Here is a 26,439-nt window from a genome sequence, read left to right on the forward strand (position 1 = left end):
AGAGGCATCCTCAAATGTATTTGGCTGTGTCTTTGTATTTATTTCAGAAAAGAATTTAAAAAACCCAGACATGCATGTTATTTTCTGATCATGGGTTGCAGTGTACTATGAAATTAAAAGAAAGATAACATTTGGAAAGAGGACTTTTAAATTGGAGCTAGGTAGAATTTCAGAGTACTTCTGACCTGGTCCATACTACTACTTGATTATTAGCATGTGAATTCAAGTTACTGGTATTTAGCCAGTGTGGCTTAAAAAAGCATTGGTAGAACGGTCTTACCACGATCAGCTGAAAGAAAGGCTTGACATAATAATAATTATTCATTTGAGTGACAGGATTATTAAGCATAATTTTGTTGGTGCAATACGTATTAGAAAGTACATACTCTTGAGTTGCAGTCATGTAGCTAGCTATATGTCAAGTCAAAATTGAATTGGTCAACACAGGCTTACATGGAAGTAGTAATCGGTATCAATTATGCTAATATAATTTTAGCTGTATCAACCTCTGTGATTTCTGTTTTGAAATAACAATCTGTGTACCCTTTTATCAAAATAATAATTTCCTGTAGGTAATAAATATACTTAAATAAAAAAAAGTTTGTACGTAGACCTTGCTGTGGTGTTCCGCATTTTCTAGCAGCAATGAGCTTCTAATGTAAAGTAACTAGACCTGAGTCTCACTGTTCAAAAAGTGTTTTTGAAGGGCCTTTGAAGTGCTTAAAAGTAATAAATAGCACCCTCTAGTTATTAGCCTAGGTATGTGCCTAGAAAAATGTGTATTTTGGGAAGAATTTCAGTAGGCAAAATGTCAAAACTTATTTTTTCTATTATTTCTTTGACAGTCGTCTTTCTGTGCATAATTGTATATTGTTTCTCTGCTGCATACTTATTGTATGTACCATCTTATTATCTTGAGGCGTTTGAGGTAAACAGTTGGCATTTGTACTCCAGTTCTCCAGAAAATTCTCGAGCAGCTTGAGCAGATCCAAAAGACAAGCAAGTGTTGTGTCAGGAATTGTGTTAAACTCTGTAAAATAAAACAGATATGGGCAAGGGGAAACACCCTCTTTTACCAATACTTAGTATATGTTTGTACAGCTGGCAATTTGTGCTCCTTCATATTCGTTGACCTAGAAGTAGCCAACATTTTAATGCGTTCTTGGAGGGGAAAAAAGGTGTTATGGAAAAGAACTGCCACATCAAAGCCTCTCCTCAGCTTGTAAAATGGTTTCCACCACTACCTTCCTCAACCCTATCGGAACACTCAGCACTTTCTCCCTCTCAAAAGAAAGCAAGCCTTTTTATTAAGAAATAGCCATAGAGTTTTATTTACATTGAAATGATAAAAGTGACACAAAGCAGTTGAAAAGTTCTATATAGTTCAAACAAAAGTCCATCAGAGATGTAATGTAAATTCTGTGTAATGTATCTCTATCAAATCAAGTCATATGATTCAGCTGTTGCATGGGGGAAGCAAGTACTCCCTTTAGGAAAGTGTTCCTCTGCGGAATATTTTTTAAATAACTAAAATGCAGTCGAAAACTTCATGCCTATCAAATGGCTTGTATTTTGCTGGTCAGATCTGCTGTTCGAAAGTCTTATTTGTGACAAAGGAAACTAAGTGCTGGATAATTAGTTGCACAATACAGGTTCGTGACCGTTGAGGGTATCACAATTCAATTTTAATCATACCTTTCCTTAATGTAGAAGGCTTATATTGACCCTTTGTTCTCCAGCAGTCTGCTTAGATTGCTGGATTTTTCATTTAGCATGCTAAATAATATAGGGAGGCTGAAATAATTTAAAAATAATTTTACAAAAAATCCTTCTTTCCATTAAAATCTTTTTTTAATTCATTTTAGCACAAGCCCACCTTACTGCTGTGTGGACCTTTATTCTTTGCGAACAGGAGAGATGGTCAAGTCCATACAGTTCAAAACTCCTATTTATGATCTGCATTGCAATAAAAGGTAAGGATGTTTACTATACGTTCTTTCTGTGTTAGGGCGTGTAAAATTTCAGTAACGAATACAGTTTCTGGTGTATGTGCTCCCTGACTTTATTATTTTGACTTTCCTGTAAGCATAGCTTTGGTTCTCCATTTCTCAAGTAATATTCCAGTTTGTATATGACAGTATGCTTCTCCAATGACTTTCATTTAAGAAGCTCAAAACGTTTTGCATCTGAAATCATTTAAGCTTCTTTCAGTTGTGATGAGGGTGAGCAGGAATTGTTGGAATCCTCTATCATCCACCTACAGATGGAGAAATGGGATTATTGAGAGTTTAAACAGCGTAGAGCGCTTAAGAGTTTATGTGTCTCTGTGTTCCATTGTTCTGTCATATTTTGCCTTCCTGCACATCCAAAAAATTCCTGGTGTGCAGTCTGTGGTTTACAGGAAATAATGTTCCTGTGAGTGAAGTAACAAAGCATCATCTCTTAGTTGGGATAAAGTCACCTAATTGCTGAGAGAAAATGGCTTAGAAGGCTGAGCATCATAGAGTTCAAATACAATAGAATCTATTGTTTCCATAGAATCATGAGTTCAAATTTTTTCTGAATTAACTTTAGATCTTCATCTCTCGAAGACACACAAAACTGAACACCCTTGTAATTTACAGCATCTTTTTAAGACAAAAGAGAAAACCCAGGATCCCTACATGAGGATCTTGATGATCCCTTGGCACTCCTGATGAGAGAATCTGATGCAGTGACTTTGGTCAAAGTCCACGATTGTGCTGCTTACTTTAATGCTTCCTTACTCCCAGCTGTTACTGTTATTAGTCATTGTATGTCTTTAGGTACCTTATGGAAGCTGTGGGATACGATTCCTGTGTTAAAGGTAGAGCGCTGAATAAAGAAATTACTGCATTTCTTTGGCAATATGTATCTGTTTGCTGGAATTGATGGTCCTTCAGTAAGGAAGGTGGCATAATAACACAAATCATTGAGAACAAAACAAAACATCAGAATGGTATGTTTTACATGCCTGATTTGTATGGCAGTAGGTAGCACGCTTGCATACACGAAGACCACAAAAGTATATGAGCATGTATTGAACTCATGTAACTAAGGGAAGTTAGCAGTGTTGGAGATAGCATGGGGGAAAAAAAAACATATTAAACAAACAAAAAAAACAACCAAAAAAACCCCCCAAAACGCCAAAAAACCCAACCAAAACCAACCCTAGAAGCCACAAAGGTTTTGTTAAACAGACATTTGTCTATCATTATACCATCAAAATCTAAACATTAATGACTACATCAGGTCAAGTAGAAGTTACAGAAGAAAAGTAGTACTACTGAACAAACATCTTTAATACCACAACTAATCTAATAACGAGGAGGATATTTTGATGTTGAATGTTTAAAGAAGTAAAGGATGGTAGTTTTTGTTATCCACATCAATCTGCTTATTGTAGGATGTGGGTATGATTGTTATATCAAAAAAATAGTTTCTCTGAAGTGGTTGAGTTGGTGAGAGTTATGTGCCATGAATAGGTCACTGTTCCTTTAAAAGCTGTCAGAAGGAGTTTGGTACTTATCTGTGCAACTGTCCCTTGAAAAATTTAAAGTTCCCTTGTGTACAGTGTGATGATAGTAAATCTTTCCAGTCTGGCCTCCTAGCAGAAGAAAAATCCAATTGTAAAAACAGTCAAAAGGCAAATCATCATTCAAAGTCTCTCCCAACTAAAAAGTCTTTCCAGGTGCTAATGTTTCTTTTCCTAAGTGGTAAAAATGGAAAAGCTACTTCAAAGCCATGTGGCTGTATCCAGGGTAGCTGCTTTTCTGGAACGTATCAGATTCTGTTATTATCCAAGGAAAGCCCACTATTTCAGATTGAAAATGCATTAAATGTGGCCAAGTGCAGTGCTAATGGTGCGTTAACTGTGCTATAGACTAATGGAGTCCAAAATTTGAAGTTAAAATAAAACTTGAGTTGCAGAAGAAGGGAAAACTTTTATTATTTATGTATTTATACTCTAGAATCATCCATCTGGTAGGTTTCATTTATGCGGAAAGACAGTACATCTTCAAAGAGTAGAAAACAAAAATCTACTGGATTGGGAAATATTACAATCAAATATACATAGGTTTTCTATATATACGTTATACTTGCACATGCATTTAAAGTCTTTCTATTATTCATTGGTTAACTTTCTTTTAGGCCTTGTGGAAGAAGTTAGAATTGGTACGTTTTCTTTTGTTTTTCTCTCCTGCAGTTTAAGCAATTGGAAGATACGTCATTTAACTAAAACTACTATGTTGTCCCAAACTAATATTAATTGATATATGCAGAGTTTATAACTTTTAAAAATTGAGATTTATAAATCAGAAGGGGGTGGGGGACCATCTTTTTCACAATGAGAGAGCTACAAGCAAATAAGAAATCTTATGTTAATTTCTTGTATGACTTAACACATCTGAATCCCTCTTGTTGAGTTATGTGTTCTGCCCTCTTCTTTTGCCAAGCAAGCTGCTCACTCTGAAAGTGTACCTGTGCTTCCCGTTCTAGGTCTGCAGATCTGGGAATATGAAAGGCTTTTGTCCAAAAATGTTCCTTGATTTTTACCTTCCTTCCATGAATTTGTACTTCTCTCTGTTTCTAGATAGAGGCATACTGACAAACAGAGCAGCGACAAAGTCCCAGGATGAGGTGTTATAAACCAGAAAGTCCTGAAAGAATTTGAGATACAGAACAGCGCTTATTACTTTAATCAGTTTCTGTATCAGACAAATAGAAAGTGGCTAGTGTTACACCAGCCTATTGAACAGGCTTCAGGAGTCATCTTGGGAACTACAGATGCAATCTACGTTATTTGGCAAATGGCTTGGCAAAAATAATAGCAAAATCAAATAGCAGTTGCATAGATAAATCATGCCTATTAGAGGAGCATTAGTACAGTTTTCGAGGTGAAAATCGTGACTCAAAACTTATTTATATATCTGAAAACATCAGCAAGCAGGTGGATAAGGTATGTATTTTAATTTTAGTGTAGTCCGTCACCAAAGAGTCTTAAAGCTGTTGAGCCCTCAAGGGAGAAGAAGGAGGTGTTCTTGTGGCTAAAGAGTTAAAAATAGGGGAGGAAAAGTAAAAAAGAGAGAGGAGTTAATGGCTCGTATACACACTGATGGGAGATAAGCATCACCCTTTACCCAAGGATATGTGTTGAGACTGATGCGATACATCATCTTTTTAAAGATTATTATTCTATACTGTAATATGCAGTCATAATTCTCAGGTAAAGCATTAGGTGTGTATTTTAGTCATTGAGAGATGCAATTAATTCTCTGCGTCGTATCTTTACAAATTAAAACTATTAGAACAGTATTTAATAATGCTGCATATTGTTAGCTAATTAAAAAAAAATACTGTCTCATATTCTTCCTAATGAGAGAATAATCAGATTCATAATTAAATACATCATATTGCTAAATGTTCCACATAGCTGGTAGATTTTATCTGTTTATTTGTTGGCTTCCCAGGTGATTCTTCCATTTCAAGAGTTTAAGAACTTGGTTTTGGGAAGTCATCAATGTATCCTAGTTATAAAGCTTTCAAGATGCTTCACTTTCCAAATTTGCATCTTTGGTCTCTATTCGTTTAGACAGTACAGTGTTTCATGCATAGTTATCATGTGGCTTTTGTTCTTTGTTTCAAGTAATGCACAGGTATTTTACAATAAAAGTGCATACATGTACAAGTCAATACATAAACATACACCTGTAATTTTGCTAATTGGCACAAATTCTGCTTCTCAACTTTATTTGTGTGCTGATGTTCTTGGTATGAAAAACCACCCTGCTTTTAGTAAATAAGATGGTTTAATAAATTTGCAATGAGATGGGCAATGGGGATTATTTCAAATTTAGCTTGTGTTCTACCAATTGTTGATTTGATTGTTATTTGAGTCATTGAAAGTAATTCAGGATCCTTGCGATTCCATTCTTTCTTTTTAATGGAGCTTTTACTGCAGGAGGTATATCATAAATATGCTGTGTTGTTCTGTATCAGATCTGTGTACTTCCTGAAATGAAGGTTATGTGGTTGGGATGAGAGAGAATCCTCAATAACTGCCATGTATTGGTAACCTGGCAGTTTATCACTGTAGAATTTATATTGATGCTTTTGAAATAATTACATTTAGATATTGAATCTTTAAACCAATGCATTTAATGTTTAAAGTACATGTTCCATTTCTGTGTTTTCAGGATACTTGTTGTAGTCCTGCAAGAGAAAATTGCCGCCTTTGACAGCTGTACTTTCACCAAAAAATTCTTCGTTACAAGTATGTATAATAATTGGGTTCAGTCTTTTTGCTCTAGTGGTGGAGTGAGATAAAACAGATTTCTTTGGTTTTGTTTTTATTTCTAAAACCTTGAAGCAAGTATCCATGCCTTCGTTTGGAGTTTCAGGAAATCTGTTGCTTCAAAAAACCCCCAAATGTTACTCTGTGAATCCTTGGCTTTTTTGCATATTTATTATTGCTGTAACTAATTTCTCACTGTTGTGAAGAGCACCTACACTGACATCCATAGGTAGCAGAAAAATTCTTTTGTTCGTTTTGCAGAAATACGTGCAAAAGTTTCAGGTTTTGAGTTTCAGGTTGTACACATAAGCAGCAGTTTGAAAACACATTGACAGCGATCTGCCCGCTTTTCATTTTTTGTTGTTCCTTAGGCCCTGGTACCTTGGTTTTTTGGTTTTTTTTTTTTTAGTGTGTCCTTACTTTAGCAGGCCCCAAAGCTCAAGCAGGTCAGTAAAGCATTGTAGTAGAAAAACCATAGGCAGATATTTGCTTGCAGGTGCTTTCACATATATCTTGAGCATGAAGGAACTGTTCGCTCAGACTCCCCTTTATCCCCATGTAACCTACCACTTGCCTCTCAATAGGAGGCAATCGATTGTAATGGGTAAGGTGCTCTCCAGAAGCTGTTCCTCTACTGTAAGCATCCCTCTGCTGCCTCAACATCTGTAACACAGTAATTGATATGTTAGTAGAGAAAAATGGTGTGTTTTCTACTGCTTGTGCTCTGCTCAGTCACAGGATGTGGTTAGGATTAGGATGTCATTTACCTGCTCCCAAGACTGTGTGTGTTTTAACGCTAAACACGAAGGAAATATTCAGCCCAGAAAAAAATTAAAATTTAATTTTTCAAGCAGTTAGTGACTAGTGCTTCTGTTTATCAATTAGAATAGCCTCTTAAAATCTATAGATTACTGAGGGATGATAATTTACTTTGGAAGGCTCAGAGTTTTATTGTTAAAAAGGAGAGTCTGAAATTTTCTGGATGTATTTTCAGTCACAATTGGAAAAGGTCAAAATTATCTTTTTATATTATCTATGTATTTAAAGAAAAATCTAGTTAAGAGAAGCTGTTTCTTGTAATAGTTTGAAGAAAAGCAGTTTTATGCAGTAATATTAAAGTTGCCAATAGGTGTCAGTTTCTTCCTATACATGGATGTAAGACACTAGGAGGCTGCTGGGGTTCAGTGAAGAGAGCCAAATGGGAAAAGACTCACTCCTCCTTTTTATTACATCAAAGAGAATTAGGATACAAGCCTTGCTTTATTTTAGATAAAAAGTAAAAAAAACCCAAAACTCTCGGTTAAGTGTGTATTTTTGACAACTCTTGTGCTTTTCTAATTCTAGTTGTTGTTTTTTTTAAAAAAAGATACTGCAATTTGTTTTTAAAAATTAATCCACTGAACTGTATTTTGAGGAACAGGGGGTATCCTATTCCTAACCATAACTTGTGATTTGCAGTGCATTTTTGTGGAACAGCAGTGGAATTTAAGGAGGATAAAATAAAGCTTTTGGAGTTATTTAACAAATGATTTGAAAATCCAAACTCCTGAAATGTCGCTATATACAGTGTATTTCTCCCAGCTGTGCTGTGTTTTTAATACGAGAAACTGAATATGTTCTCAAACTTTGTTCTAGTTCTGGGGTTCCAAAGCTCAGTTAAAGACACCCCTCATTTTATACTGGGCATTTCGGAAAGCTGCGGCACCCAGCAAACAGCTGGAGCTGCTGCTGCCACCACAGCCCTTCCCCTGCCACCACCCCTGCTTGCCTGTGGCCAGTGATGGGGTGTGACTGGGCAAAAAAGATGTGTGCTTTTTTCCTAGATGAATAGGTTTCTTGGGCCTGTGCTGGTGAATAGTTGTCCTGAGCGTTTTGAAGCTTAGTTGTTTCACTTAATAGCTTATGCTATCAAGCGGGTGTTACGCTCTGGCATGTTGAAGGCTGCAGTAAAGCTTTTGTCTAAGCTTTCTGATTTCGTATGTGATGAAATATCTTTGACCTAAGAGTATATCCTTAAAGGCTTAAGTTACTCTGTGTTTGAAATTTGATGTAAATGAGCTACCTAGTTAGCTGCATAGAGTTTTGATAGTCAAAACTGGCCAACTGGCCAGAAACTGGGCTCTTTTGCAGTGCGTTTTTGGTTTGTTTTTTTTAAATTTAGGAAAGGGCAGTGTCAGTTTAAATTGGAAAAGTAGAAATCCCTGAAAAGGAAGCTTGGCACAAGGTCTCATAGGCCTGTTTGTTTCCATTATGGGAGCATCCCAGCTCTGCAGGACAGTGGTAGTAAGAATGTCACTGGCTGCCCAGAGAATTTTTCATCGTGAAGAAGATTCTCAGCTGTGTTATCTGACCGATTGTAGTCAGAAGCAGTGGCATAAAAGGTCAAAAATATTAAATGAGGATCACTAGCTCTTTGAAGACATTTCTCTTACTGTGTAAACCACTGCGTAGAAAAAGAAAATCTTTTTTTCAAGAAGATTTGGTGATGATGTGGAAATCACATCTTCCATCCATATCAACTGAGTGGTGTGGGAGCCTTAGAACCTTACTGAGACAGCTAAAAAGCAAACATAATTAAGCAGAAGCTCTTGTCCATTTTGTTGAGTGTTTATACATAAAAATTAAATGCAGAATGTACAATTAAAAACAGTGTCAGGAATTCTGAAGTTCGGTGTTCCTCAGCAATGCTAATGCAGCTGTGTTGCACATGAGTAGTATTTGTCTTTCTGTTTTTGTTTTTGTGGTTGAATGTGTAGCTTAATATATTGTTGTAATAAATATACCATAAAATATTCAGGATGTAGAACATGGTCAAGTTCGTGCTGCTGTTGGAATGTTTAACTCGTGCATTTCCTGATTTTTCTTGAGCAAATTTGACATAGTCCTAATCTTCCACCCCCCGCCCCCCCGCTGCATGTGATTAGATGGAAATGTGCTGATTTGACTTGAATGGCAGAGCGCCAGCACATATTATTTGTGCCTTTTGTAACAAAAACTCGGTGTACAGGTGCTCCAGTCTTGATGTGTCAATTTAAGACAGCTGCTTAAACTTGAAGGGAAAACTTACCGTTGATATTGTAGAAAAATTACCAGGATACCCTATAATCTACCCAGTGTGGTATTCTTATTTTTAAATGTCTGCTAAGGAAAGGCATAGCATCGGTCTGCAAAGAACTCATGGCAGTAACTTTCATGCAACACTTCATTCTCTACTGTGCTTATGCTTGGAGCCAACTCTGTTTCGTTAAGAAGGGACTTGCATCAAGGGGAAGATAAAGCCAAACAGTATTTTTGCATCCTGCACTGTTTTACTTGCTCATGTGGCCAAACTACAAAAATTCATTTGATGCTTATAATAAGAATGTGTTTCCTTTGGTAGTTGTGAATGTCAAGGTGTGGATTTTAAATAGATTTTTAAATAGTTAAGAGTTTTATTGTGGTTCACTGAAGATTTCCTTCAGAGCCTTTTTCTGAATACTGCATAAGACTGAACGATCAGAAACGAAAGTGATGTACAGGCTTTTTTTCCCTACTTTGCTCGAAACAATAGATGCAGAAAAGCTGAATTTCATTGATTTCTATTACATCAGTGCTCCCTCAACCCTTCTCCAAAAATGCTTACTTAGGGGAACATTGATGATTATGAATATGGCCTGATGGATACTTTCTTCTCTGTAAAGAATATCCTTCCCACCCCCTGGGCCCTAAGTAAAGATTATCACAGATAACATCATGCATGTGGCATCATCTTTGTGTCCGATAACTAGTGCCTGCTCGGTTTCTCTGGCCCTTCCACTCCTCATATTGATATATTCTCCATCCGTTATTCTCTAGGGATGAAGACAGTTATTGCAGCCATTAGCTGGCACCACATTTCTATTGACGCTGTACAGCTAGAGCCTTAAGAGGTAATTTTCCAGATTTTAGTCAGAGTACTTTATTGTATATAAAGTCTCAAAAGACTTGACTAACCACAAGCCAAAAATTATTTAGTATATGTTAAATGCACCCCACCTGCACCTCTCAAAATAAATAAAAAAACCCCCAAACCAAATGGTGTTTGATACTCTAATCTGCAATTTGAATGTAGTATTCCTATTTTCACTGACATTCACGTGCAAGAAATAATATGGTGGTTTCAGTTTGTCACAGGTCTGATCTGGAAATCATCTAGGCTTTTTTGTACGTTTTTGTTAGCTTTGTTAGAATTCCTTTTCCCTGATCAGCACACAGGGAGCAGTTTGATCTCTTTGCTTTGAAGTAAAAACACTGGATGTCTTATGAAAGGGTTTAATGCCTGAAGAGTTACAAACAGAACTTCTGGAAGAATGTACATTTCTCAACTGTGATCAGTGAGTGGCATTTATCCTGGATATCCCACATGGTATAATAATTGATAGGATTTCTCCATCTGTGGAGGGAGACTCTTCAGTTTAGATCGAAAGTCCTTAAGGCAGGTGGGAAGTAAGCTCCTGATTCACAGTATTTTCTTGATCAGTGAAGAGAAGCCAAGCATGTTCATATGAATTGTATATAAGCAGTTTTTATTTTTACACACACACACACACACACGTATATAAACACATACCCCTTCATGTAATTTTTAACTGCCTTCCTTGAGAAATGTTGATTTGATCTTGCTTTTACTTTTTAACAGTGTTACTTATAAGAGTGTTTTTTCCTGAATGTGGGAATCAGTGTATCATTATTACAGGATAACGTTGAAATACTTTTTGAAAAGGTCTTTAGGGCAACGTGGTAGATTTATGGAAATGAATGTCTTTGTTGCTTACAGGGTGTTTTGCTATATTGCAGGAAAGTGTAAATACAACAGAAAAATTGTGTAAAGACAGAAAGCAGGCATTGGTACCCAAGATGTGTATCTATCATATCTCCTGGCTTTGACAGTTTTAAAAATCATATGTAGAACAGGAAGTGCTGTTTGTTTCTGTGTAAGTTATTTTTATCTAAAGCACCCAAATCCTTAATGTTAAAGGCCAAAACAAAGCCATCTTACTCACGTTGTCCTGTACAGAAACAACCTCTATAGTAACATTATTATTTATCATTGTCCAATACTCTGAACAAAAAAAGAAAGTAAACCTGAAATTAAAACATAGTTTGTCCTGAAATCAGTCAAATTTGTGCTAAATTAAACAACCAAGCCTAATGAACATTAAAGGCCACAGATATTTTTAGTAAGAGCTTTGGTATTGGTCTTAGACCTATAGAGTAATAGTAAAATACTTAAAACTGTGTCATGATAGAATTGACAGGGAAAGGAGGTCTCTGTAGTAATAATAATTGTAGTAGTAGTAATAGCAACAACAATAGCAATAATAATAATGACAATTATGATAATAATTAAAAAAATTCCAATCTGCGGTCCTTCCCCAAGCTTGTGTGTGGGAATTCTGTTCTCCTGATCCAGGATAGCACAAAATGTGGCTCATTGCAGGGCTGGGTCTGTTGTGAACATGACTTGCATTATGAAAATAGCCCTGCAAAGGTGGGTGATGACAGTATATGTAGCATTTGTGGCTTTACTTTTTCACTTTATTTCTAGATGGGTTTGGGGTTTTTTTTGTGTTTTAATAATGATAATGCCACTATGATCTAAAAAAAAAAAAAAAGAAAAAGAAAAAGGCCCTGGATGGCAAGCATGGTTTCACAGTAGGGTGCATCCTGCTGGTTTGCTCTTTTGCTCGGTTTTTATGGGTGATACTTAAACAGAAGGAAGTACAAGAACAATAGAAGAGTTTTGGAAAGTATGTGACAGTGTGCGAGTAATAACATTTACATAGGGCCTTTCATCTAGAAGGAACCCAGAGGAATTTATAAACAATATTACTTTATACAGTTTATAAACAAATAAATTCGGTTTGCTTGGTGATGCTAAAAAAAAAAAAAACCCAACCAACAAAAAAACCCCAACAAACCCCAAACAAACAAAAAATATTAGATAAAACAACTTATATAATTTGTTTTCCTTGGAATAAACAATGCTTTTGCAACAACAGTATTACTCTACTCGTTATTTATTGTATATTCCCTTTCTATGCTGTCTGTCATGGATCTGTTTTCTGGCTGCTTTGGATTGTAAGACTTAAGAATAGTTTTGTAATTTCATTACTACAGAGTGCTGTATATTTTGTAAGACCTAGAAAAAAATTACTCATTGATTGTACGCTATATCCAGTGACTGAAAAGTAGCATAGCTTTAGTGGGCTATTGTAGCTATTTATTTAAAAATACACAATACCACTGCTTCACAGATTTTTAAAGTGATATCTGGGAAATACCTCGAATGATTAAAGGCAAATAATTTTGGTTGAAGAGAGTTACGCATTTTGGAATTTGCTCAGAAAACTGTGTTTAAAAACACTATACAGTTAAGATGACATATGTCATCTTCAATGAACCTCTTCACACACTGAAACAGAAAAATCTTTATTTATCTAGTAATCTGCTTTCTCAGTAAGGTTTCACTTAGTTTTGCCTTAGGATGTAGGTTAGCCTTGGAGATCTCTGCCCTGACCAGCATTCCTTGTGTTTGCTGACTGTATCCTATCCCAGTGTCATATTCATCATAGTCAAGAGATGCAATTTCTTCCATGGTTTCGGATTAGAGACAGAATCCTAAGTAGATTTTATAATAATTCTGCCCATACACCCATATTGTATAAACACTCGCACAGAGAAGTAGCTTGAAATAAAACTGGGCAACACTAGTATGCATTCCTCACAGATACAAGGTGTGGAACATGCATTTAAAAAAAACCCAACCACAGTAATTGAGGATAATTCTTAAAACTGATATCAAAAAAGGATAAGTATGTATCAGTGCAGAGGAAATCAGAGAAAACTGGGAAAAAGAAAGTAGTAAAAATTATGGAAAAAGGAAGTTTTCCTATTAAAGTGGTGGGGTGGAGGGGAGACAGAAAAGAACTTACTAAAATGGTTTTCATTAAAAGGTAAAATCAAAGTCAAGATAGAGGGGATGAAACACCTATAAAAATAGGTGTAGAGAATAAGAATTCTTACAACATGCTGTGAAATGAAAAAACAACCGGTAGTGTCTTAACATAAGCATGTTGGGATGTATTTGAAGAAAAGCAATGTTGTTCTGGAGGCTTCTGATTTGGCTTTTTCTTTCCCTTAGCTTTATTCATTTGTGCATTAATTTGCAACAGTTTACTGCATGTCATTTTACAGTGCATTTCAGTGAGGTCTGAGAAGGAAATATAGCTGTACTCTGGGTAAGGAGCCATATTCAGTTATGAGTAGATCGTTATGTAAACTGAAAATAAGTTCTAACTTAGCTCAGACAAGTTCTGACTGTTAGCGTCAGATTTTTCTAGAGAGAAACATTGCCTTCTAGTGCATATTGAGGTCTGAATACTTTGCCGTGATAAGGCCGTCTTTAGCTCTTCATTAATGGAGCCATTCAGACTGTGTAGGATGTTTCTGAATAAGGACCAAGCGAAAAAATTATAGCTTTAACTATGATAGTGCTCACTTCTGGAGGAAAATTGTTATTAAAATACTGGTCCTCCACCTGCATTGCGTATTTTTTTTTTTTTTTTTTAAACAGGCCATGTTGGTATCTATTATATTTGGTATATATGCAGAATCACTTAGAGCACATATATCATCCATACTTTGTGAATGAGAAGGGCACGCATATAGAGCACATCTGAAGATACTGATTTGACTTGTAGCAGTGTCATGGATAACAGATGCACAGCTCTGGTCCTCCTGAAGATCTGAGCTGTTGAAAGCTTAGGCTTTTAATTGCCTGTGGGATTCCAAAGTTTGTGTGCTTGGATGTGAAGTAGCAAACTGCCAAGTTTTTATGGATATTGGGAATCCCTGCAGTGTTTAGCCCACAACTCTCCATCCCATACTGGACTTTTGGGTTTATATATATACTTATATATGTATTAATTTTTTTTTTAAACTTTTTTTCCTCATGAAAAAGCTGTGGAGCTTGATGAAGAGCTGCCCCAATAGAAGTGGTTCAAGTTTTAATAGTGGCATGTTTTGTGATTTATTGGCTTAATCTCTGTTATAGCTGACATGACTCTTAATGGCCCTGTTGCTCTTAACAGTATTTTCCCAATGCACTGTTTGTTTAAAAGCTAAGTGGGAGGAGAGGAATGTGTTGCTTTTCTCTTCTTGGCTGCTGTCTGTGTGTTCACACTGCCGTTACTGAAGCTAGAGGATGAGTTTTTTGAAAACAATTTGAGAATAGGACTGGGGTCTTTAGTTTTCTGTAGGAGCATAGACCAGTGGAAAGATCCAGAGTCAGAGAAGTGGATATTTGTGTGAATTTTCAGAGATGAGTAGAGGAGGTGATTCGGTTTATTATGGGCATATGGATATGAATCTCCAAAGGGTGGTAGAGATTTTTGTAAAAGTAATGGAAAAATAATGTAAAATAAACATGCCTTTTCTTTGTTCACTCATTAAGTAAACATTTGTATAGCTCTTCAGAGAATTTTAAGTAACTTCTAGGATTCCTGTATTCTCAGTAAAACCAAATACGTAAAGACAGCACAGCAACAAGTAAGCTATAATCACAAACTATATGCTTATTTCAGATTATAATTTTATAACTCAGTTATTAAAAAAAAAGATGGGAAGAAGCTAAGAAATTGCAATGTGAAAGAATTTACCTACAGTACCATTTCGATGTAGGTAGCACTTGCATCTTGGAAATGGGAAAACCAAGGCACAGAATATGAAGGACCAGAGTGCTTGCTGCCTGTAAAATCCTCAGCTCTTAGCCAAGTCCCTGTTTGGAGGGAGCCTGGAGCCCATTTCTTATTCATCAGCGCTGCTTAGGCCAGCACTGGTTGGAGTTCTTGGGCATAGGAACTTAATCAAGTTAGCAGAAAAACTTGCACTTTGATTCAGGTTTGCAAAATAGTATTTTTCTATTTTTGCCTTTTCACGGCTTTGAAGTAGTGCATTTCCTCTGTGTGTCATTATAAAGCACAGAGGGAGAGAGTAACTGTGTACTTAAAAACTTTTAAAATAGTTTCCAGTAGGGTTTCACCTATATTTTTGTGGGTGATAGTCCCAGTAAAGCTTATTCCAAGATCAGATGTTTTTTAGTACTTGCTTGATTTGCTGTACTTTTGGAAGGACTTTCCCCGAGTGATCTTTTCTTGGATGACCTCTCCATACTGTCATTAAAACGTGGAAACTTTGGTCTTCTTGACAGTTAGTTCTGCACTCTCATTATGTTCATTCCTATTGTAAACATGCTAAAGTTGCTGCTGTTATTGCTTGGAATGGATTTTTCCTCAGTTGTTTTGAAGTTTAATAGAAATAGAAGTTAATCTTTAAGAGAGTTAGGCTGGTAACGATTGGATGGCCGAGCTTGATAGGTCACGCTGTGTCTGTCTTTTCATTTGCCTAGTAGATGATGTTCTGCTGACTCCAGCTGTTTTTTTGGAAAGCAGAAAAACAATTTGCTTTTCCTTCCCATGAAGTATAACCCTTTGTTTATCCTTGTACTGATGCAAGTTTCCAAAATGCAGAGACTTGCAAAGAAAAGAAAGGGAGGAAATAGCTCTTTTTTTACGCTGTTTTTCATATCGGAGAGTAGAGTTTAGTACTGAGTTGAATTGTTGACCTCTGTGGAGGTTATTATTAGAATTGGCTGATTTGTGTGTGGAGCTGTGTCTGATTGACGGAGTCCAGTTCATGGAACGAACTATCTACAGTGGGTTTAGTGAAGATAGTTGCAGTTTTTCTAAGTAACTTTTTTATTATTTGATTAATTTTTTATTTGAAGAATAATGCTTTTTGCAGTTCTTCATTTACTTCAGTTCACTGAAGTAATTGAGAACAGCTCTCTTTTCCGAGCAAGATGTTTCTTTTTGTTATGAGTTGTTGAATTGCTTGGGTTTTGTTGTTACAGTGCATCTGTTGGCTGATACTCCTTTTGTTTTCTGCTGCAAGGATGTTATGAGGTGCTTGCAGAGCTTGGGAAATGCAAGTGACTGATTCTGAAGTCACTGTAGAGATTTGTGTGATGAGGGCTATCATCTGACAGCTTTAAATGCTATATTTTATACAGAAAAGGGAGGAAAAATAAATAAAGTTTGGGGGACCTGACTGTCTTTACTGACCCAGATAAGAATTGCTGAAGCAGAAGCCAGCATTAAAACCTTACTGGTCCTGATCTATAATGTCATCGGAAGAACACGTTTGTATTTACAACCCAGGGTTGTATTTACAACCTTTTTTTGCTTGCTTTGTTCCTTAAGAGGCTCTGGCTACCCACATTTTATGCACTTCTGGAATGCAATAACAATTGTGGCATCATCTCTTCAGAATTCGTTTTCCTTCCTGACATCAAGGAGTGATAAGGCCTTACAAAATACTCACTTGGTTTGGCTTTCCTGGCCTGAGATGGATTTAATTGGATGAGTTGCTGCTTTTCTCCTTCCATTGCTTTATAACCTTTGAAATAGCTTGCTATGATCTTTCAAATTTTGCAATACCCTCACTGCTCGGCTCTAAAAAATGAAGTAGAGCTCTTTATTTTAGACAGCATGAACACTATAGCAGCTGTTGCTGCACATGCCCAACAAAATGCCATCAAATGTGTCTTTAAGTGCTGTCAAATGTCAGTGTAAGCTTACACCTATATGCTATAGTTAACACCCTCCCACTCACCTTTTTCACCATTTTGCAAGCACTGAAAATAATGCCATTAAACTTTTAAAAGTCTGTTGTCCTCACTAAATGTTCTGGACTATTTTAGGGCCTGTTTGAAAAGACCCTGATACTTGCAGAAAGAAGGTGGTGAATACGTTTGCTTTTTCTCACTGTGGTTGGCAGATCAGTATCAAGAGTCTGACACAAGAGACTTTGGGGAAATAGAAGCTTAGCTAGCTGGGTCTTGTGTCTTTTTTTTTTTTTTTTTTAATGTTGCTTCTCAGAATGCAGCGTAGGATTTTGTGCAATAAATTGCAGTTGTTGGTTATATGTGTTCTTCTAAAATGCTGTTTGCCTGATCTCAGTGCTCCTTCTGCCTGTGATACAGGATCAGCAAACCAGGGCTCCTTTAAATGAGACACACATGTCTATAAGTTTTTAAACGTTTTGTTGCTTGGCCAACCAGTGAGAATATGAATTACTAAATTGTCTATGTTAGCCTAAGAACTGATGAAAATGGAGATTAACCATTTGCTTGATGGTCCCCTCCTTGCCCCCATTCTCCTCCCCCTTATGCAATATTTCTTTTATATATATGTATAAGTTTTAGTGTACCAGAACGGATTTAGGTCTAGTAAATGGCATTACGCATGTGGCTGGCAGTCTTAGTTTACTAGTTCAAGTTTGAAAACTCAAGCTTAAATCTTGTTATCAGGGCCCTAATCAGTAGACAGTTTTGTGGCTTCATCTGTGTGACTTCAGTATCTGAACTTTCAGACTCTTGCCTTGACGAAGGATCCCACTGAAATCAGCCTGCTGGAATCGCACAGCGTGGACGTTTACAGTGTCAGGGCTGGAATACTAAAGTTCAGATACATGAGTAGGATTTGAACACTAAATACAGGCAAGGGTTATATGTTGATGTAGAAAGAGCAGCCGTCCACCCTAAAGAGCTTAATCTAAAATGATGAAAAACAAAAGAGGGGAAAACAGGACATGGAAATAGGATAGTAGTGGCAATTAGGATGAGGGTCACACTGCTACTTTTAATTGTAGATTACTTAAGCTTTTCATTTATGTTTAAGTGTTATCTAATTGTTTTCAATAATCTAAAATTCTGTATTTTTAATTGTAATAGTTAATAGTGTGATATTCTTGGTGGTTGTTTTTTGAGGGGATTTTTTTGTTGTGTGTTTTGTTTTTTAACTCAGGCTTTATATTTTAAATTGCATTTAACATGGGCCTAATTCATTTTAAGCCTTGCCATATTTGCATTCACAGCTGTTTTCAGTGGCTTTCTATTATAGGTATTTTCACCTTTTAATCCTCAGAAATAATTCTCTATTTTATGTTCATCTCTATGCATGTGTATATATCTATTTTTAATGATAATATACAGGTAATGAAAAGCAGGTGAACAATGGAAACTTTGCCACTGATTTTAAAGTAATTACAAACTCTCTCACTGTGTAAGCTTAAGTGTGTGCAAAAGTATTTTGAGAGGCTAAGGGCTTGTATATAGAATTATTAAAAACAAAACCAAAAGCACAATACACCCTTTCATACCACAAAAATCTAGAAGAGCTTGAAGTAAACTGAAACTGGTGACCAATGGAAAGACATCAATCAAGCAAAATTAAAATGTGAAGATACAGAACAATCCAGTCAAATATTGCCCACACCCCGCTGTATCAAAATGGCATTAAAAATATGCAAACATAAGGAGAAACGAGTATTTACACATAATTAACTGTTAAAATAGCTCATCTAACCACAGTCTTATCTTTAGGAACAAAAATGCAAGCATTTACTGAGTGATATTAGCAATTGAAAGGTTTTTGTTTAGACTTTTTGTTTTCTTGGCAATAAGTAAAATTCTTTGTAAGAAGTCATTAAGATATTTCTTAATGTTGCCTTTTAAAACTTTTCAGGCTGCTATCCTTGTCCAGGGCCAAACATGAATCCTATTGCTCTTGGAAGCCGTTGGCTTGCATATGCAGAAAATAAGGTAAGGAAAGGTTTAATTTCAAAAAATACTTCTCTTTGTTTCTAGATATCCTTCTAGCTTTTGTATATATAGGGGGTGGGGAAAGAAAAGTCTTAGAAAAAAAGCTATGTGAAAAAGATGATCTGTAAGAGGACTTGCATAACAATGACCGACCTTATATTTGACCCACACTGGTTGTGCTTGGGTATTCATATATGTCATATATTTACTCTGCATATTTGATTTAAGCTTGTGAACTTGGGGTCATAAATATGTAAGTAGCGTAGGCAGAGAAGATGGCTGTCAACATGTGTTTTCAGTGAGGTTGCTCAATAATCAACCCATTTTGCATTGAAAAAGTTTAAAGCACTTAATTATAGACACCTCTGAAAGGCAGGCAAGTGAGGATTCTGAAATTCTGTTTGGGGAAACTGAGTCAGGACAGAGCCAGTGAGTTTGTATTAAACACCACAGCAATGCACTTTGTAAATTAGGAAATAGCATTAAAATGACCACTTTTTAACATTGCTGAAATTGTTAAGCTGCAGGGGAAAAAAAAAAAAAGAAAAAGTTGGATGACGTCTTCTTTTTTCTAGAGGCAAAAGAAGAAAACAGATCCCTAGCAAAATAATTATCACTGTTCTTACCCAGCCCTAGGCCAGAGAAGTGGTTGTGTATTTAAAGCTTGAAGTGTTTGAAAACTTTAAATTCAAGTTCCAATGCCTTATTTTTATTTCAAAGCAGATGTTTTTTCTCCCTTCCACCTGTGACTGGAATAGCTGCTTCTGGAGCTGAACCAGAAATTATCAGAGACAGACTTTAGAAATGTATTTGTTACACCTTTTCAAGCACAACTGATTTCTCTCCAAATTCAGGCCTGCCTTTCCTTTAATGCCACGCCTATGTGGTTTTGTAAAACTTAACCAGTCAGCCTGGGATTTAAAAAGTACTGCTGCCAAAAATATAAGCCACTGATCAGCAGAAGAATTATCTCGTGAAAGGAATTTAAATGGCTTGTGTGTTCCCAGGTATATTCATTGTGGACTTCCCCTTTCTCCCTAGTTTAACTATTTTTATTTAGATACTTAAATAAAGCAGGAAAGGAAAGCCTGTAGAATCAAATACAGTGATTCTTAGTTTTCTTTTCGCTAAAGCAGTTAAACAGGCAACACGTTCTGTGTACAAGCAACAAATATCTGTAGTTTTTTTGCCATTTTATTTAGTTAGAAGCACAGATTCTATTGTTAGTTAGGGTTCAAAGGCAAGAACTGCTTTTGTAGGTTGATGGCAGGTAGAAGAGTCTTGTTTTGGTTTATTGGTTTTGAAGGAAGGCAATATAGAGTAAACCCCATGTACGTTCCTTTAATCTATTCAACGTAAAGTTTAAAGTAGCTCTTTTCCTTTGTCATTTCTTTGCTTGCTAGTCATAAAAAGGAGGGGAAAGCCACACTCAAGATTCTTAGAATGTCTGATATTTAATGTTACATGTACATGGCTAAAGCTTTTGATTATATTTATTTAAATTTATTTGTGGTATTGCTGCCAGACCAAAAATCCCACCATTTCAAAGTTTATGAATTCTTAGTGACTACTCATCTTGTAATTGAAAACTGGAGTTGAGTATGCGACAGTCTGGGTGGCACCCAGAAGATTATAAAAAGGGGTTAAGTGTCTCAGCAGGGCTTTTTGCTATTTGTAGGAAAAAACACACCACTGTACATGATAAATAAGAGCTATGGTAATGGGTTATGGGTTTATGTAGTTTAATAGTAGTTACTTGGTTGCTGTCTTTCTTCTTGTAGCTGATCCGATGCCATCAATCCCGTGGTGGAGCCTGTGGAGACAACATTCAGTCTTACACTGCCACAGTCATTAGTGCTGCCAAAGTGAGTACATCATCTGCTGCTGGGAGAGGTTATCCTGTAAGATAATTATTAGGTTTCCCTGCTGAATTGTACTGTGTGTCATCACTCCCCCTCTCTGCCCCCCCCCCCATTCACAAAAGAGGAAAACACAGTAAGAAACATCCTAGCATTAGCACCATGCATATGGTCCCGATCCTGCAAATCTCTGAGTAGCCATTCTTTTCACAAAGTATTCCCGTCCTTCAGAACTGATTTTTTAAAATTTTATTTATTACAAACAGCTATTCATATTAGTGACCCCTTGTGTAAGAAAATCATAGTAAAATGGATTTGTATAATGGCTATTCATAATACTACAAGTTTACATGATTAGAAATCAACATTGTGAATTATTACTCTTTTAGCATAATGAAAACTGACTTTACAAGTGCTTGGTGCTTTTTCGACTCAATCACACTAGCATTATATGTTTTAATCTCTCTGAAGGATGACAGCGCAGTACTGGAGCTAATTAATTACCTGGCAGCTTTCTTTGAAGGTTAGAGTTTATTAATGACTGTTTACATACAAGTTCCATTGCCTAGTTTTCTTGGTTCAGATGACATTATAATATCCCTCTATTTTCAGAGAAATATCTGGGTTTTCGTAGTATCAAAAGAAGACCATGGCTTGGAAAAATCTTAAACGAGCCAAAGAGTATGCAGAACTGTTGTTTTACTATTCCCCCCTCCCCGCTCCTTTCCTTGAGGACTTGCCTGCAGCATTTTGCCAAGTAATTTCTTTTTCTCGCACACACACACACATACACAAAGTGAGTTTTGGCATTGTCTGGCAAACTTTGTGCTGATTACAAGCTTTCATTGTAACCACTAGCCTTTTCATTTCTGATATGCACAACAAAACAAATCTAATAATAGGAATTAAATGACAGCACAGAACAGAAAGCTGAGCGTCACTGAAGAAAACAACAGTTAAAAGAACCCACAAAGAGAGACATAGAGCATGCCATCTCATGTAAAAACAAAACATAAAAACAAATCTATTCCATCAGCATAGCTTTGGACACAATCTCACTGTGGCTGGAGGAGGAGAAAAATCACAGTTTTTTACATTGTTGAGGAGAGCTTGAATTGCTGTTCTTCTGAAGACATCTGAAATTTGCTGTTATCTCTTTGCATACTTTCACCATCAGCAAAAAAAAAAAGGGGGGGGGGGATCTCCCCAAACTCCTTCAATCTTAGTATCATTAACATGTTTTTTATAGCACAGGTAAGTTTGAAAAAACAACTGGCTTAGCATGATCAGCCACAGTTACGATCAGAAGTGGTAAAATCTTACCGACGGATCACTGTACTGCCAAAGCCAAGCCTACTCATGACTGAAGAACAGGCCAAAGCTTTCTTAAACCATATAATGATTGTCAAAGCATTCCAGTAGGCATCAAAGACTAAGCGCTATTAGGTTTAATTTTTTGTGACAGACTAAAAAAATCTAAAAAAGGAGGACATCTTTTATAGCCCCTACCCCCAAAGACTGTGGATAACTAGGTTTTAAAGCCAGTAAGGACCAAGATGATGACCTTACCTGCCGAGTAGTACTAGCCAAGGATCATAATCTAGAAATTCCCACACTAAGATGAACATATGCAAACGCAGAAGGAGTAATGTTGCATCACATGAGTAGATACTGAAGAGAAATATAATCATTTATAATCATAGGAAAGAAGAGATAGTTAGCCTCTGTACAGAGATAAAGTAATAGTGAAAGTTAGGAAAATGGGTAGTCATAAGGGCACAATCTCTACACTACTTTATATTTTGCACAGCGCATTGGTTTTGCTCTCAACTGGCCGTTAGATGTTACTGTAATAGACAAGATTAATACTAATATAGTTTTAAATATTTGCATGATTTGGCTCTCGAGTATATCTCAGCCTTACTGTATTAATTTGTTATTCGCGTCTGAGTGTGCAACGCTAAATCTGAAGTGTTTCATTTATTACTGATTTCATTGAATCTTGGCTTACTATCTAGCAAGTTTTCATCTCTGATAACTGAAATGCTGACTTTCTTGTTGGCAAATATGTACTCCAAATATCTGTTGCTCTTTGTCCATCTCATTACCTCACCATAAACTTTATTCCTTGCTTAAGTCAGTCTTCATTTATAAATCTCTACTGCTGTTATATCTTATCAGTCTGCAGTGGTGTTTAATTCATTTGCTTTGATCAGCAGAAGTATTAGCTTTTTTGAAAGTGGATGTCCTTTTCTGTTCCCTACACTGCTGCTTTTTAGTTCTGTAAAAGTTCTTGTTTTGTCAGATTATCTTGGGTTACAGCCTTTTCTCCATTTGGGTTCCAATTTCTTATTGAAGGAAGTGAAAGAACCTTCATATAAAGGAGAAAGATAAAGCTGAGAGCGAAGAGTCATTTCAACAGGGTCACTTCTGAGAACTACCTTTCAGATCCTCTGTAGAAGATCTCAATGGCAGTACAGAATATTTACTTTAATGGTACTCCCTTTGAGAAATGTTTTTGAACATCCTGTTAGTGAACAGTGGGTTTGTCCTCAGTGTGACGTACTGCTTTGTACTATACTTGATGCAGCAAATAAATTTCCCCCTTAATCAAATAACTTAGGAGTCAGAAGCTCCCCTGTTAACTGAGAATACTGAGGTCAAAATTGTGGTCATGTTGGAGTGTGGTGTTTAGTGGTGCCAAAACTCTTGTTATTCTGGTAACATTATGAAGAATTCCTTTACGTCATTGTCCCATTCGATTTTATTTGTAGAAGGATTTTATTTTGAAAACTGAACTTTTTCCTGTTTCTCCTTAGATGCATCGTGCAAGAGCATTGCTTTTTGCTGTTGCTGGAAAAACACATGCATTTTTTCCAGCTCAATCTCTTGTTGTCATTGCCCTGCATTTGTTTGGTGGCTTTCTGTCTGTTCCTGTTCTAAAAAGCTCTGATAATTTGTCTAATTTGACCAAGCAGAGGATTTCTGGAAATAGAAAATGTGTCAAGATTCCAGTTTAGGTTAATCTTTAGCAAAGATAGAAATTGATGTGTTTGGGAAAATGAAAGTATTGTTCCTTACGGGATAAAGATTCTTTTCACTCCAGTTGAACACACACAATGGAATGGACGGAGAACATCTTTCAGAATAAACCCCTTTATTACTTAACAGTATTAGTGATGGGGGAATATTCAGGTGCTTGGTTTGAGATAAGCATCTGAATGTGAAAGTGCTTGTTATAATTACCCATATCGGTCCATTTTGGATGCAGCAAGGAAGGGGACATAGGAAAAGACATTCTTATGTCTGCCTTCTTGGTTTTTTTCCTGTGTCTTGTTGAAGAGAGGTTTGGTCCCACCATGTCCCTGAGTGAGCCACGTTTCAGCTCATTCTCTCTTCAAGCAGTGCTCTTGCAGACCTTCCCCATCCTAGTGGTCAAACTTGGCATGCCGTTTAAAATGAATTTCCTAATAGGTTTCTTCCCTGTCCTACCCTCCTTTTCAGAATATGCAGCAAGAGCAGGAAAGGGAAACACCTTTGTGAAGCATAAGCATTGCAACATTTAGTTTGAACTTGAATCTATAATTGGTTGTATGTTCATTTGTTCAAACTAACCAGGAGGCTTTCATACTGTTGATTACCAAGGCATATCTTTTTGATACCTCTTTCTGCTTTCTGTAGATTATTCATTACAAATAAATCACGTAAAATGTATTTATTATGAGAAACAGGAGCAATATATTGGTTTGTCACTAAAAGGATGGAAGACCTTTGTTGGAACAAAATAGGCACTGAATGATGCATTTTAATTTTCTCATCTAATTAAAGTTGTACTTATTTTTCAATTAAATGAGGTATGAGTGCATACATTTATTTTAATTAAATATATCTATATTTGAATAAATGTGAACAGTGTTATTTTTAAGCAGATAGGATACACGTGAGCATACAAATAATTTGTGTGTTTGCACAATATGCATCATTGCTTACAAAGGAATTGGGTCGAGTGTTTTAATATTATTTATAAGAAAATTTCACTGAGTATGCACTGGCAGGTTCCCATCAATGACAAAGGAGCTGGGACAGTGCAAACTTTAACCTATTTCATTTAAAATGTATTTGGTCTGTCAAATGTCTAGCATCAAATTATAAACCAAGTTCTTCTCACCTCATAACTTCTTTAGTTGACTCTTTCTCCATATCTTTTAATCCTATAGTGGTTTTGCAAAGGCTGCATCTGTTTTCTCTTGTTACCTGATAACTTCTTAATGAGTACTAACAGCTTATGTGAGAGCAAGGTCATTAGCTCTAATGGATGGAGGGGACAGCTGATATGGCATGGGAAAGGTTAAAGATTACCAGAGAAGTTTTTGCAAATATACACATAGCACAAAGAAGTAAGTGCCGTAATGGTTTTGCACTGATATTTCTGAGCTAATGGCCTTGGCCACATCTTCGTACACCTACTACTTCTCAGTAGTCCTGGAGTCACAGCCTACTCTAACATGTAACAGTAATTCATTTTGCTAGATAAGCACATTAATTTTTTTCTAGAGAGTTGTAAATTTATACTTGGCCCTTTGTTATCCAATTTCTCTAGTTATAATATTAAAGATATTTTCTAAAATAGGTCAGTTACAATTCTTGGTCTTTTAACTTGCATAGGTATTTTGCCATATAGTACTTCTATACTGATTTCTCTTTCCTGCTGCATAAACTACCAATGCGTTTTATACGATTTTAACTATTGGCCAGAAAACTGCCTTGTCAGTTTTTGTAAAGAAAGAGGCTGTTGAAATGCATTCTTGTGATGGCATTGGGTCTATTTTAGGTCTGTTCCTCGGATATCATTATCTGCTTTATGTTACGTTTTTCAGTCTTCTGAATTTGCCACTGTTAAAATTTGTTTTATTCTCATTTGTTGTATCTGAGTATAAAAAGAAATAATAAGAAACAAATGGCAGGATATTACTAAAGACTGTAAACCCCAAAGACATTCCTATGATAAAGGCATGGCTCGATTTTAAGTGGTAGTATCTCCATTAGCATTAATGGGGTAAGTACATCAGCTGAGGCATCTCAGAGGTTAATCAGGCTTCCTGGCTAGATATTGCCATCAATACAGTGTGGCGCCTAATTCTGTTGGCCCTTCAGAGGTTTTCCTGACAACACACTAACAGACTTTGTGTAAGTCATTTCCTATGAATTATTAAAACAAACGTTTGGCTGCTAATTGATGAACACTAATGTGTTTTCTAATCACTGCAGTTTGAGATTTTAGCACTAAACAAAGCAGTTGCAATTGATTTGTGGCTGCTTCTTGGTTTCAGCCTGTGATCTGTACATTTTTTTTCCTTTTCAATTTAGCAGGCAGCTTAGCTTGTCTTTTTAGTTAAGAATTGGCTTGTTACAGTGTCATTCCATTCTGATCTCTTTTGCTATTTCTTATTTATATTGCATAATAAATCTGCTCAATTCTTTATAGGCAAATAAGGCACAGTCCTTGATTCAAGGAGAAAACATTTAAAGCTGTAGTTTGGGTTGTTTTTCTTTAAATCTGTATCTCTCCTACTGTGTGTACTCTC

At 36.3% G+C, this 26,439-nt stretch overlaps 1 protein-coding gene across 12 annotated transcripts in view; it reads left to right on the forward strand.

Moving 5' to 3' along the window:
* The window catches only part of BCAS3 (BCAS3 microtubule associated cell migration factor), a 374,723-nt gene that overhangs the window by 51,474 nt on the left and 296,810 nt on the right, over positions 1-26,439 (forward strand). For all 12 annotated transcript variants that reach the window (XM_052803641.1, XM_052803648.1, XM_052803647.1 and 9 more), the window contains exons 8-11: positions 1,866-1,973; positions 6,216-6,292; positions 18,919-18,995; positions 20,777-20,860. In XM_052803641.1, the coding sequence (XP_052659601.1) occupies positions 1,866-1,973; positions 6,216-6,292; positions 18,919-18,995; positions 20,777-20,860 (346 nt within the window). The remainder of the gene's footprint in view (positions 1-1,865; positions 1,974-6,215; positions 6,293-18,918; positions 18,996-20,776; positions 20,861-26,439) is intronic.

Source organism: Harpia harpyja, chromosome 12 (genome assembly GCF_026419915.1).
Source record: "Harpia harpyja isolate bHarHar1 chromosome 12, bHarHar1 primary haplotype, whole genome shotgun sequence".
Taxonomy (NCBI): Eukaryota; Metazoa; Chordata; class Aves; order Accipitriformes; family Accipitridae; genus Harpia; species Harpia harpyja.